We start from the raw sequence: 14,809 nt of genomic DNA, 5'->3' as shown, positions 1-14,809 counted from the left end.
CAACAGGAGCAGGGTGGGTCCACGACTTGGGCCTCCTCTTAATCCTGCCGATGCCAAAGTCCACTCAAAGGCGCGGGGCTGTGGGACAGAAAGCTGTTATCATGGAAGCTAAACCACCGGGGCTGGAAGGAGCTCTCAGGGCCATTTGGCTTAACCTGTTGTTTACAGAAGAGGAAACCAAGGCCCAGGGACGTGAGGCATCAACGAACTGACTGGAACCCAGGGACAAGTCACCAATCTAAGGACCTGGCTCACTCCACTCCCAAACACTAAAGTCTCATTCCCTCTGAGAATTTCTCTGAGAACCTTCAAAAGCCCTAAAACAAATTTCTGTGTGACAGATGAGCAGATACCAAAGGCAAGGAGAGTGAGCCGCGTTTTACCCAGGAAGCCTCCCCTGGATACTCCAGCTCGCGTGCTCCTTGAGGCCTGTCTCTTTTATGGTTATGATCTCCCGTACAATTTAATACTTTACATATAATAATGGGTTGCTGCCTGGCTTCCTAATGAGATAAAAAAAATTTTCCTGAGTCTAGGGACCCCATCTTACACAGCTGTTTCTCACAGCATCCCTAGTTATGCTGAGCACACAACTGAGAGTTCACCAAATACGTGCTTGACTGATGCTTTCCAGGCGTAATAGACCAAAATAAAACCCTGAGAAGCTACAGCCCAAAAGAGGGGCAACAAAACATCTTCAGCAATATTTCCAGAGGACAGCTGCGCCAATGTTCTAAGAGAGTGGTATCGATGCGGGGCTCTTTTGAGCCACTGTTTGAGATTTTAAATGATCAAATTTCTCATCCAATTTTCAACTCTCTTATTGTCTCCTCCCTCCTTAGGACCTGTTCTATTCCTACAAGTTAAAACAAAAAAGCTCCATTTTAACCATTTCCAATGGTTCCAATGTCTGAAACACAGACCATGGGTTTAGGTTTGATTATGAGATCAAAAGAAAAAAAAAAAGAGTTCAGAAAAGGAAACTCACAACTTTCGGTTACCTGTTTTCCACCTCCTAGAAGTAGAATTAAGCTGGAAGTTAATTTTTTAGGCTCAAATTCAAAATCTCCGTAGAAACTTACTAAATAAATAACTAGCCTCCAAACATCCTTTTGATGCCACTTGTAGACATCAGGAAATTCTTCTGCAAGTCAATTTTTTTTTCTTTCTATTTTTTGGCCACACAGCAGCTTGCAGGACCTTAGTTCCCCTACCAGGGATTATACTCAGGGCCACAGCTGTGAAACCGCTGAGTCCTAACCACTGGACTCCCAGGAAACTCCCCTGCTGCAAATCAATTTACTCCTGAGGTGTGATTCACCAGAGAGCCTATTGGTCGCGTATCCAGAAGACCCAAACCCAGGTGAGCGCGGTGGTGTTCACAAGGGGCACAGGTGAGACCACGTGGTGCGGCTCAGCACAGCTGCCGATCCCTGAACTGCTGAGGCTGCAGAATCACTTAATGCCACCCCCCGAACTTTGCAAGCTCCCACCGTCAGTCACTCACAAAAAACTGCCTTTGAGTCCTAAGAGATCGTAAAAATAAAAACTTTTTACTACTGCCATCAAGATGCCCAGGAGGCCTGTGAAAAGATCAGCAGGATGGGAAAGGATTACCAAAGATTGTTTTTACTGCCACTCTCTGCCCTCCCTGGGTTAGCCAGAGTTTTGGGGGTGAACCAGCCAATCCTGCCATGAAGGAAAGCTGCTTTTTTCAGGGGTCACAAGAGCCCTAATACATTAAGTAGTTCGAAATGGGAATGAGATGGAAATGTAAATTCTATATACTCTGGGTTGGTTTGGTGAGCTAGACTGTAACCTGGCAACTCCAAGGTCAAATCAGATGCAGTTCAGAGACCATTTTCAGTAATTTTCTGAGTAGGGACTCAATGCTGGCAGCAATTTCACACACTGGAATGAACTCTGAAAAAGATACCAGTCTATCAAGGACAATTTAAAGGAGCCAGCCACCTCCATCACCCACTGGTTCCCTAGTTTGGGAAAGTCCATGGGTTACTGAACACATTCAAAGACAGAAAGCACACTGCTGCAGAGTCGGAGGAAGGAGTCAATGCAAGTAAGGAAAAGAAATCCAGCAAGTTCAGAATGGATCCTCCTGGGTGTCATAGGGAGAGGTGGATTGGCAAATCCCAAGCCTCATTACAAAAGCTAAATCAGTCTTTATTAGTTAAGTCTACACGAGATAATCCACGTAAAGGGCTTTAGCACAGGGTTCCGCACACAGTCACATTAGCAATAGACAACATTTATTGACCACTTAACAATAGTGAAGCCTCCTTAGCTATCTCTCTCAGATAGCAGCAGAGGAAAAAAAATCTGCATCAAGTACTGACCCTGTTATCTGCATCAAGTACTGACCCTGTTAAAGAATATTAGTTTTGTTTTTGCTTTGGTGCTTTTAACAGAAAACACCATACTTTATGGGCCTTACATGCAACTGTCACAAGAGTGCCTTGTCCTTGGGGAGCTGGAAGAGAGGCTTGTAGGGCAGAGATTTCAGACAAAAGGTTAGAGAGGAAGAGCTGAAGCAGCAACCTCCTAAAGTTACTGAAACTGTGGTCCCCAAATTTATGGACTCTGCAGGGAAAGGGTTAAGGGCAGACTTAGTAAAGCTGGGACATTTTAGAGTGAGCACATTAGTTAAACAATGTGAAAAATCAGCAAAACTGCTTTGCCAGGAGCAGCAGCCTCCCAGAAATAGGCTCTCATTTACTTTTCATTTCTTCTGCTTTCCAGTCTTTTCTCTTTGAAGCAGCTCTTGATTAGTTTCTTTTTAATTGCCACTTAATTGGGAAATAAAATTAGAACACTTATTTGATATCAGTGATGAGGCTTCTCTTTTCATTTCTGCTTTGATCTAGTTTTGAAGAACCAAAAGCTGAAGGGAGAAATTAAGAAAAAGGAACTAAAAAGATTTCTTTCTTCTAAGGACCAGATACAGCTATAAGCCATCAAATACATGTGGAAAGAGCCACTCTTGGAAAAGCTGAAGAATAAAACAGAAGCAAGTAAGGATAGCTTTATGGAATTCCATTCAAAAAGACCTTTCTTCTCTCTTAAGTTTCTTCATAAGGAATAATATCGCATCATCAGGAAGAAAAACTTTTAAGAACCTATTTTAACCTGTCCCCATGGAGTAAATGGGAATGGGAAACAGACATCCCTGATCAAAGTCTTGACCAATGACTTCTCAGCATCTCAGTGGTATTAACAACATTGCAAAATAAATTCCAACAGAATGTTAACAGCAAAACAGTGTAAACATTCTCTCCCATTCCAAAGCATCCAAAAAACGTTATCTCACTATGAACATCTACTGCCAGCTGATAAGGTTTATTCTTCAGCGATAAATCTCTCACTAAAAACAAGCAAGCAAATTAAATCCTATAGATGAATCATGACCCGCAGAGGGATGTAGTATAAAGATTATTTTAGCCTGACTCTCCACTCAATTAACTGCTCAAGGTAACTTATGCCAGGTAACTGGGGAGGCTGGGCTGGGGGGAATGCTACCCTCCTTTCTTTCCTCAGTTGAGTGGATTTTTTAAAAAATAGAAAAACTGTAGAGATACACACACACTCACATGCACACATCTATACTATAGATGTATGCTTGTGAACATGTGTGTGCTTTTATGTATACATGAAACTTATACCCACCAAATGTTTAATTCTGGAAGAAAAAAACTCAGGACTAGAAAAATCAAGAACTAAAATACATAAAGGGACGTAAGAACCAGCACCAATGCACTTCCTATTGTTCCAGTGCATGAACGCAGCTCATTTCATCAGTGTAAAGCACTGAGCCCATCTTGAGCCCATCCTGAAAGAAAGGCCCAAGGAACAAGGGTTTGTTTTGAACTATCATTAACTTTTATTGCGGTGGAGCAGGCGATGGAACCCCACTCCAGTACTCTTGCCTGGAAAATCCCATGGACGGAGGAGCCTGGTAAGCTGCAGTCCATGGGGTCTCGAAGAGTCGGACACGACTGAGCAACTTCACTTTCACTTTAACTTTTATTGCATATTGTCTGTTAGAACTGTTAGCATCAAAAGGAGATATTTTGATTCTTCGACCACTTTGAACACATTTAAAATAATATTAAGTAAAGACAAGCAACATTTCAAGAAGCCAAAAAACCGTGGAAAACTTCCCTGACAAAACTGTTGGATCCTTGATTTCTGTGGGTATTCCACAGTAACTATAGGAGAAGGCAATGGCACCCCACTGCAGTACTCTTGCCTGGAAAATCCCATGGGCAGAGGAGCCTGGTAGGCTGCAGTCCATGGGGTCCCTAAGAGTCGGACACGACTGAGCGACTTCACTTTCACTTTTCGCTTTCATGCATTGGAGAAGGAAATGGCAACCCACTCCAGTGTTCTTGCCTGGAGAATCCCAGGGACGGGGGAGCCTGGTGGGCTGCCGTCTATGGGGTCGCCCAGAGTCGGACATGACTGAAGTGACTTAGCAGCAGCAGCATAGTAAGGCTTATGAGACTTACTTGGGGAAAATTAAGTGTACATGTGAGAAAAATCTGGTATCTTTCTCCTCAGTGAGGAGAAAGGAAGCTGCACTAACACTAGGCTACAAATTTTTAACATGTCATTCATTCATCCAGCAAATACTCATGAATACACACTGCTGCTGCTGCTAAGTCGCTTCACTCGTGTCCGACTCTGTGCGACCCCATAGACGGCAGCACTAACTGCCAGCTATCTCAGACAGGATTCCTGTTCTGAAACTCTTCATGGTCAGGTAAGACAAGGACTGGATACAAATGTTACTTAACTACTGTCATGATAAAAGCTACAAAAACTACAGTATGTGATGGGGTAAGGGGGAGGGGGTTGGGGGGAAGACAGGGCAGATCTGAAGAAATAGAAGGGGGAAGGCTGCTTCAGATGTTACCTCATGTAGTCTCAACAACTGGAGGTTAAGTAACTTTCCCAAGGACACAGGACTATTAAGTGTCAAAACCAGGCTTTGAACACAGGTTTGAATGCTTCCAAAGTCTATGCTTTTCCCATTGTACTACATAGCTTCTCCCCAAAATCATTTCCTCTGACAATTAATGGAGAAAATGTCAAGTCTATTCAGATTCCAAGTGCCAGAACTAGACTCTGCCCTTCAGGCTGGGTCCTCTGTTTCTCACCTGGACCTCCAAGCTCACTCACACAGATCTCTAGATTTGGGATACTAATCAACTTAATTTGTTCACCTAGCCCATAACCATGCACTTCCAAAGAGTTTTTTAAGGTTACTACTTTGTTGTACTCTAAATAAAACACAGAACTTTTTGCCAAACAGTCCTGCAAAGTGATTCATAGATTATAGGCAACAAAACCAACTAACAAGCTACAGACACTGGTCAGGGCAACAGTTTAGCATTGAAAACTAAAAGCAACTACACACACAGCAAAGATGAAGTGGTACTTTCACTTCTGAAACGAATCTCGAATTTAACAATGCTCACATGTGGTTGGGGTCTCTATTCAGAAGGGCCACTTTCCCTCCTTCCTGTTCCTAGTTCCTCTTTTTCAGTTCTTCCTTTCTCAGGAATCTAGAGGTTTTTATTACATTAGATCTGTGTGCAAAAGAACACAGTCCTATAAAAACCAAATCTGACAAGCTTCCTTTTCCCCTACATCTTCTTGTGGTTTTAAAGCTATCTGAAGAACATAAAGCTAGATCTTTTAACCTAAGCATTCATCACAAGCCACTTATAAGCCATTTAAATAACCCTTTGTTCTCCTATCACCTCAAGGTAACAGAATCTCTCTTTAAAGTTTATCCAAAGACCTCAACCTTCCACTTTTACCTCCAGGGCTACCACCAACCGATTGATTCAGAAAAGGACAAGATGGCTACGAAAATCAGACCATCAAAGGCTCAGCCAAAGTTTTACATCCAAGAGTCTCTCATGACTTTCCGTTAGGAAACATACATATAGATAAGGAGAGTGAGCCTCTGCGCCAGCCACGGTAACAATGTGAGGAAAAAGAAATGATCGGGTGTGGCTTAAATTTGGAAGCTCAACACTCAAAACGTTTGACGCGCTCCTTCTACCCGAGGAATAGTTAATCGGAAGCAAGACCCTAAAGTACAGGAGACGAAGTATTAAACCACTTCCCAACTGTCCAAGGAAGCACCATCACTCAATTTCTTGAAGTTCGAAGCTACTTTGCAAAGTTAATAGAGCAAAGATACTGAAAGACCTAATTGTATATTGCTCGGGAAACTTATGGATCATTTGGAGCAGCGGACACCATATACATCAAAATACAGTAATTACATAGGGTTTATAAGGTGAGTTTATATCTTGGGATTCTCTAGTAGTGATATTTTTACAACATAATTACGGTTGGTATAGCCTGATGAATTTCCTCCTTGAAGGTGAACTGCAGTGAAACGTTTTATTATTCGTTTACTGCTAATCACGTTGTTCACACACCACCACTGTAAGTAACATTCCTTTTGAACTGTACTGTTAGGTTGACCTGTGTTGTGCCATCGAAGGCCATCGTCCAACATGTTCTTTTCTCCGGAAGCGCATGAGCCACAAGACGGGAACATTACACAGAACTTTTATATAATAAAAGTATTGAATGTCTCTGGGCCTTAACAAACTGAGCGCCCACCCCCGATAAATGACAAAGACAGCAACCAATCGCCAGACAGGATACCAATATCTCAGCCAATAGGAATGTGGGGGTAGGGCTACACTAAGCTCCCGGTGACTTCCCCGCACCCCAGAGACCCAGGTTGTGGCGGACTGGATGGGAATTGGACTCCGAGGATCTCATTACCCCCGGTTGTAGCTGTTGTCCTCCTCGTTCTCGCAATCGCTGCAGTGCTCATGGCCGTTTCCATTCCCTTCCATCATCTGCGGCAGCGGAGGTGCCGGCGGCTTCACTGCTGTATCACTCTCGTCCGCCATCTTGAGTTGCGAGAGCCGGCCTCCGCGCCTCGCTACATGGGGGGCTCCTATTGGACAAGGGGAACTTGCGCGATATTCTGGGTTTTGTAGTTTTTGTGGCGAAAGTAGCCGTAGCTAGGAGCAGGTTATTCCCGGGAAACCGGAACAAGATGGACTACAATACCCAGAAATCTAGAGAGGAGGCAGTCGTGGGTGGGGAGCCAGCACTATCCGGAAGTTCTGGGAGCTCGGCCGCGCGGGAGGAAAGAAGGGCCCGGGGTTGTCGAGGCCCACGCTCCGCCGCCCGGGCGGTCGCTTCGCATGCTGGGAGTTGTAGTTCGATGCAGTTTAGGGTTTTGGGCGTGGGCTCCAAAATCCTAGATTTGACCTCTGCCGGCTCTGAGCCGTTATTGGCTGCCGTTAAGGACCGTTACCATTCTCAGGTAAGTAAGAGGCCTTGAGGCCTGCGGCTGCGACCCACTGGAAGCCCAAATGCATAGGATTTTCTTGGAGTGCCCTTCTGCAAGAAGCCAGGTTGGCTGGCTCCTGGCCGCCTTTACTCGCTCAGGATTCTGGGTGGCCCGTGGTCGTTGGTAGATCGAGGCCTCATGAAAGGCGGTGGATTGTGATGTGCGGAGCATTGGTCCTGACCAATGACATCTGACTGCTCTGTCAGGCCTTAGCCCTTCTTGGCCTGAAGCTCTTCCCCACACAGAGTCCCTTTCATTCTCCGCAGCAGCCCTCCACAATTACTCAATTACTTACTGCCATCTTCTCAACAAGTCTAGAAGGTGGGCACTACTCCCGTTTTTCACAGACAAGAAACTTGGACCCAAAACTGGTGGGTAAATTGGACAATCTAATAGCTAAGTGGCGGGGGTGGAGTGGGGGGGAGGCGAGAAGTATACGCATATGGATATGACTTAAACTCTTACAAATTCTTTACCACTAAAGTCCCAATATCTCATACATCTACCCAAGTAAATCAGTTATTAGAAGGTAATTTTGACATCTTCAGCTTTTTTTAGCCTTGACTGAATGCTCCAGTCCTTTGGGTCTCACCCCTGTGGTTGAGTAATCACACCGGAGTGTTGAGGCAGAGCCCAAAGACATGCTTACCATTCCTAGAGATTTTCCATTCAGCTTGGGTTATGTGGGTGTTGAGGGAAGGACAAGTTCTTATCAGAGAGCTGCATGAAATGATCCAGCCAAAAAGGGAAATGATCTTGCCTTTGGGATACTCTCAGAGTGGGAAGAGGAATAGAGTGAGAAGAAGTATTTCCCTTCTGACTCAGGGAAGCAAAACAAAAGAGAGCTAAATATAGTCAATGCTTGATCTTATACCAGTGGCAAGAGCAGAAGTGTTAATAATATTATCCGAAGCAGCAGGTAACCCACAATCATTTATATTTGACTTTGGAAGGCAAAGACTCCTGCTCAGCCTGAAAGCTGTTACCCTTTCTTGTCTCTCTGGGGCCAAGACTGTGGTCAGCAGGATGCTTTATATGCAATGCAGGCAAAAGGAGGCGGTCAGAGAAGATAATAAAGCCTTACATGTGTTAGATGGATTTAACTTTTCTAAGTATTTCAGTTATAATAGCTCATGTGACTTTGTGAAGGAGGCTTGAAGAAAACTGTGCTTGGAAAAATTAAAAAAAAAAAAAAAAAAAAACCAGCGATACCTAGTTGCAGACCTCGGACCAGCACTCATTTCTGGTATTCTAATTCCCAGCCCTATATTTTCTTTTCCTACAGATTTGCGGAGGCTGAATGAAGGCTAATGAAATGGAGCTTATGAAGAGTGATTATGGAGGATGATGGTGCTGGTGTCTGGCCCCTTGCCATTCTTGCAATCTAAAGCTTAAGTAAGACACCCTGCATGGTATTTTACTGCAAACCAAGCAGTTTTGGCTCAGTGGAGAGCTTTTCTGGTAGATAGGCAAGCAATGTGACTAAGGTGACCAAGCTCAGAATGCAAGTATGAGTCCAAGGTTCTGGAATCCAAGTTAGAATCTTCTAAAATCTTAGATTTCGTAGGATTCCTGATTTCTCTATAGTAAAAATTTAAATTTTTACGTTTTTTAAAAAAAATTAAAAAAAAAAAAAGAAATTGAGTATATGTGACACTTCGTTTGTTTTTTTCTTTTTTTCGGCCATGCCACGTGGTGGCTTATAGACTCCTAGTTCCCCAGCCAGGGATTGAACCTAACCCTGGCAGTGAAAGCACCAAGTCCTAACCTCTGGACCACCAGGGAATTCTCAACACCTTTTTAAAAACTTTATGTTTATTATTTTATTTAAGAAATATCTTTTTTTTTTTTTTTATTTGGTTGTACTGGCTCTTAGTTGCAGCATGTGGGATCTAGTTCCCTGACCAGGGATCAAACCCTGTCCCCCTGCATTGGGAGTGCTGAGTCTTAGCCACTGGAGCACCAGAGAAGTCCCCAACACCTTTTTTTTTTTTAATGTCCATTTAATGACTGAATTTTGCCACATGTGACTTCAATGCCTGAGTTTACTTGAATGTCTAAGTAACTAAGCCTGTGTGCCACAACTACTGAAGCCTGAGCGGTCTAGAACCTGTGCTCTGCAACAAGAGAAGCCACTGCAGTGAGAAGCCTGAGCTCTGCAACAAAGACCTAGCACAGCCAAAAATAAATAATTTTAAAAATGAAAAAAAAAAGCATATAATCCTGTGTAATTCTAGATAGTTTTTACATATTTTTCAATTAAGTCTTGTTCCTTTTTTTCTTTGGTCCCAGCTTTCTGAGCTCCTCAACACACTTCAGTGGCACAGTTTTCCCATCTAGCTCGGCTGGCTCTTCCTACCCACCCATTCTGGCAAGAGCCTCATACAAGTGAGCAAGGTACAGCAGGCCCCAAAGGATAGCTGAAGGATGTGCCTGTAAACCTCCGCAGATTCTGGAATTTACTCCTAGTGTTCATACCTCCATTATTCCTTCTCGATTATTACTGGAGACAAGAGAATATAGTCATTAAGAGTAGGTTCCAGATTCTAACTCCCTGGCTTCTAAGTCCTAGCTCTGCCTGTGACCCACCAAGTCACTTAGGCAACTCACTTATCCTTTCTGAGCCTCAGTGTCCTCATCTGAGACAGTGCACACAGAGCAGTAAAGTGTTTTCCCCTCCCAGAAAGTCAGCATCACTCCTGGTGATCAAAAAACAACCTTTCTCATGATGTCCATCACAGATCAAGGTCATTGCTGTGCTCCCAGCAGATCAGAGATCCCTTTCTTCAGATGGGCCTAGGAAGGCATGAGCCAGGTCACCTTTATGATTCATTTAGCCAGTGGCTTGGAACACTCATGTCCTGATGTGTTGGGCTCTGGGGCAGAAGGTAGACAATTAGGGATGGACCAACACAGTCCCCTCCCTCGGTCCCTCCATCAGTTGGAAGGTGTCTGGTCTGACAGAACACAGTGCAGAAAAGAGTTGAGGGGTGGCCACAGGATGTAGCAGGAGCCTAGAGGTGGAATCCTTAACCTGGGGAACGGGGTTCTGGAGAAGACGGCTGAGCTGAGTTTTGGTAGCAGAAGCAGACAGACTGGGTGGACATCCTAGGCAGAAGGAATGAAAGTGGCTGCTTTGGAGGTATCACAAAGGAGAATGATGTGGCCAGCTTGGAGTGTGAGGAGCATTTTGGAAGTTGAGACCAGAGAGGCAGCCAGAAGTCAGACTGGGAAGGGATGCAGCTGCCATACTGAAGAGTTTGGACTTTACCCTGAAGAGTGTGAGACATGGAAGGATTTTAACTGGGGAGAAAGATGATGCAATTTTTGTTGGAGAAAGATCATACTGGGCAACATCCTGGCTTTCCTAGGAAAGAGCTTTTCTCCTCTGAAAAACAGGGCTAGTGGGCTCGATTGTGAAATAGGGGCTGGAGAGATGGTCTTTGGTAGCTCCCTGTCCCCCCCTAGAACTCACGCTCAGAAAGGGCATCCTTTTTCCATGTGACAGTCCCTGATAAACCAGGTCCCTGGACCACAGTGGGCTCAGCCTTCTGCTTGGTGCTGTGGGATTTAAAAGAGTGCCAGGCATTCCCTGCCCAGAAGGCACTTCCAGTGAAATCGGGAAAACCAGGCACACTTGATACCAAAATAACAAGGCCTGACTGGGTGTGATTAAATGAACTGGATAGATAAGTTAACTAAAGATGGGGGTGGGGCAGGCACTGCAGACCTCTGGGCCAGGGTGGTTAGAAAAAGCTTCCTAGAGAAAGCAGGACTCAAACCAGGCCTTGGATGCAACTTAAGCCCTGGATTCCCCCATCATGATCATTTTGGAGGGCCCTTTGGACCCACTCCTGAGCTGGAGTCACAGCTGCAGTTTTTAAGTTTATTAATTTTAAAAATTATTTATTTATTTGGCTGCACCAGGTTTTAGTTGCTGCACGCAAACTCTTAGTTGTGGCACAAGGGATCTAGTTCCCTGACCAGGGATTGAACCCAGGCCCCCTGCATTGAAAGCACCAAGTCTTAGCCCCTGAACCACCAGAGAAGTCTCTCTGCAGTTTTACTTTAGTTTGTGTGGTTGTTCAATTTGCAACCATTTCCCCCCACCCACCCCAAGACCCTGTGTTCTATGAAGACAGAACAGGTTGGGTTTTCCTCACTTTTTTATCATTTGGGCCAGCACACTATTGTTTTTTGTTCTTGTTTAACAAGTCATGTCCGATTCTTTTTCAACTCCATGGACTATTGCCCGCCAGACTCCTCTGTCCATGGGATTTCCCAGGCAAGAATACTGGAGTGGGTTGCCATTTCCTACTCCAGGGGATCTTTCCCAACTCAGGGATCCAACCCATGTCCCCTGCATTGCAGGGGGCTTCTTTACTACTGAGCCACAGGGAAGTCCAAGCCCTCAATTAATATTTGTTGGATTAATTAATGTATGACCGGATAAATGAGTGAATAGTGAGAAGTGACAAGTGCTTCAGGATGTGGAAACGCAGACAAGGGGCAGAGGCAGGAGCACATGGTATGGTGACCACTCATGTGCATAAAGCACTTTATTCCTCACAAAATGAGCTCACACGCTACTGTCTCGTTTGATCCCTACCATCAGTTGTTTTCTTTGACTCTGTGCAGTAAACAGGGCTGCTATAATTCTTGTTTTACGATGAGAAGAACAGAAGTTCAATGATTTGTCCAGTGTTTCACTGCTGCTAAGGATGAGCTTGGACTTGAACCTGTTGTTTTCATGCAAAGTCTAGTGCAGTAACTAAATTGCCTTCTTCCTTTGCCTTTCCCAAGGGGGAACATATGGTAAGACATATGGTAGAACATATGTTTGGAGGAGTGATCAGGGGCCAGGTCATAGAAAGCCTTGAGTTTCAGGCTCATCTTCAGAGTTTGGACTTTATCTCCCAGCTGGGAAGTCTTTTTTTTTCTTTTAAGCTATTTAATAAAGAATAAATATTAATGATATTTGTGAGGAATAGTATAAGGTTAATTGCATATTAATATTTATTTAAAATAAATATACGGAAAGTAAGTTTAATTTTAAGAACTGAGTCAAAGACCTAGGAGTCAAAGGAGTCATCTCTACTGGACTCGGAGGGCACCAAACAACTTAAAGTAGCTCTGTGGTCTGGGCGTCATGTTAGATGCTAAGGACACAGGGGTGACTGAGATGCAGGTCATTATCAGGATGAAGTAAGATTGTGTACGCAGTCCAAGCCAGCTGAAAGTAACTGCCATCCAAAATAACAGAGCGTATGTGTTTGAGCTGAAAAACTCCTGGATGACATCACCTCAAAACTGCAAAGACAGAGCTTCAGTTCAGAGGAAGTTCCTGGGTTGAAGCCCCTGAAGCTGCCCTTCAGCCTCCAGGATCACCCCAGAGCAGAGATGCAGCTGCTGTTGGCAGATTGGACCACAAAGATGGCTAATTAGAGCCCCCACTTGTACATCGCTAGCTCATAATACTGTAAGGCAGAATCCAGAGGGGAAAAGGATTATCTTGAAGGGATTGCCTAACAATACGCCCCTCGGAATAGCCTGATACCCTGGGGGAGGCGAAGGCATCTTATTTCTATTACTGCCGTGGTCAGTCATTGTTACTGATGGGGATGGGGGTGGGGGGCATCTGGGTATCCTTCTGACATGACAGAAGTAGGCAAGAGATTGAGAACCACATAGTGAGGTTATCTGAAAGTTGTATAGTCCAGGAAGAGGACTGGGCCATTAGCTCTATAGAATAGGAATTAGAATTGTTTTAATATGACCCTGTGGAATAGAAGAGATGTTACCTAAGGAAAAACGGCCAAGATTGAATTTCAGAGACATCATGAAGCTGTCTGGAAAGACAGTGCATTCACCGACACTGGACTTGTCCAAGTAAAGTAAGCAGAGATGATGTGGAGGAGATTCAAACGCTGAACAGGTGTTTGGACCAAATGGCCCCTTAGATCATGAGATGCAATCCTATTCATTGGGTGATGTCAGTCAGTGCTTCTGACCTCAAGAAGAAAGGTTTCAGGGACTGGAGTGATCAGAGAAAGATGTTGGGTTACTTCCTCCTTCAATCTATTGGATCCCTCGTATGCTGGACCCTGGGCCAGGCGCTGAGCACACTAGCGGTGAAGACAAGCTTCCTGCCTTGCCGCTGAAAGCAGAGGGACAGTTTAGGAAGAGGGAGGCGGAGGCAGGGTCTGAGTTAAGGACCACCTACTCATTTGAAAAGACCCTGATGCTGGGGGGAAATTGAAGGCGGGAGAAGGGGATGACAAAGAATGAGATGGTTGGATGGCATCACCGACTCAATAGACATGAGTTTGAGTAGGCTTTGGGAGTTGGTGATGGACAGGGAAGCCTGGCGTGCTGCAATCCATCGGGTCACAGAGTCGGACACGACTGAGCGACTGAACTGAACTGAACTATATGTGGAGCACCCTTAGGTGCTTTTATGTATTTTCAATTCTTTCAACAAGCAGCACAGTAGCCAATATTTGCATTTCGAAAGAGCAGAGAGGCTAAGTGACTTGGCTAGGGTTGTAAGCATAGAATGAGCTCCATAGCCAATATTCATGGTAAACGGATTAACCTTTATATGTCAGCTTCTACAACTACCGAGCCTGCATACCACAGCTAGAGAATCTATGCTATGTGCCACAACAAAGGATAACACGTGCCAAAACTAAGACCCTACACAGCCAAGTAAATAAATATATCTTTTTTAAAATGTCAGTTTCTGGGAATTCCCTAGCAGTCTGTTAGAGGAAGCACACTGACTGAAACAGCCCACCCTGGCCAGGTACCATAGTAACCATTTGCGTGAGTTGTTTTACGATAGACAGTCCAGGTAAGGAACACGGAACTAATAAGCCATCATCAACTAGAAGAGTTCGGGAAAGGTCCAAAGGAGACACCACATGTCTGACCACCTCCTGGAATCCTTCTCACTGGCATCCATCTTGGCTGAACAAGGTGTCCACCACCAGGAAGGACTTCTGAGTCAGAATGATTGGCTAAAGACAGCACAATCCCATCACCATGAAACCAGAGACTGCGAGCCACGTGGCAGAGCAGTTCTCCTGGGTTCCTTTACTCTGCTGCTCTCCGGCTGGGAGCCCTTTCCCAATAAAATCTCTTGCTTTGTCACCACATGTATCTCCTCGGACAATTCATTTCCAAGTGTTAGACAAGAGCCCAGTTTCAGGCCCTGGAAGGGGTTCCCCTTCCTGCAACAAGTCCAGTGGTTAGGATTCTGCAGTTTCACTGATGAGGGTGGAGTTTAATCACTGGTCGGGGAACTAAGATCCCACAAGCTGCCCAGCCAGGCCAAAATAATTAAAAAATGGGGATGGTAATGGTATCTACCTCAAGGACTGTGAAGATTCAATGAGAATG

The 14,809-nt window shown here is 44.7% G+C and overlaps 1 protein-coding gene and 1 long non-coding RNA gene across 2 annotated transcripts in view; one reads left to right on the top strand and one right to left on the bottom strand.

Annotated features, from left to right (window-relative positions):
- Positions 1 to 7,180, bottom strand: part of NMT1 (N-myristoyltransferase 1) — a 33,912-nt gene extending 26,732 nt beyond the window's left edge. The window contains exon 1 of the mRNA XM_027517281.1: positions 6,829 to 7,180. Coding sequence (XP_027373082.1) covers positions 6,829 to 6,959 — 131 coding nt within the window. The 5' untranslated portion in view covers positions 6,960 to 7,180. The remainder of the gene's footprint in view (positions 1 to 6,828) is intronic.
- A 14-nt stretch (positions 7,181 to 7,194) lies between these two features.
- LOC113877289 lies at positions 7,195 to 9,055 on the top strand. Its single transcript, XR_003506728.1, has 2 exons — positions 7,195 to 7,381; positions 8,694 to 9,055. It is a non-coding gene; the product is annotated as an uncharacterized LOC113877289 (long non-coding RNA).
- Positions 9,056 to 14,809: the final 5,754 nt, after the last annotated feature.

The sequence above is a fragment of the Bos indicus x Bos taurus genome, chromosome 19 (assembly GCF_003369695.1).
Source record: "Bos indicus x Bos taurus breed Angus x Brahman F1 hybrid chromosome 19, Bos_hybrid_MaternalHap_v2.0, whole genome shotgun sequence".
Taxonomy (NCBI): domain Eukaryota; kingdom Metazoa; phylum Chordata; class Mammalia; order Artiodactyla; family Bovidae; genus Bos; species Bos indicus x Bos taurus.
This window is presented reverse-complemented; position numbering and strand designations above follow the sequence as displayed.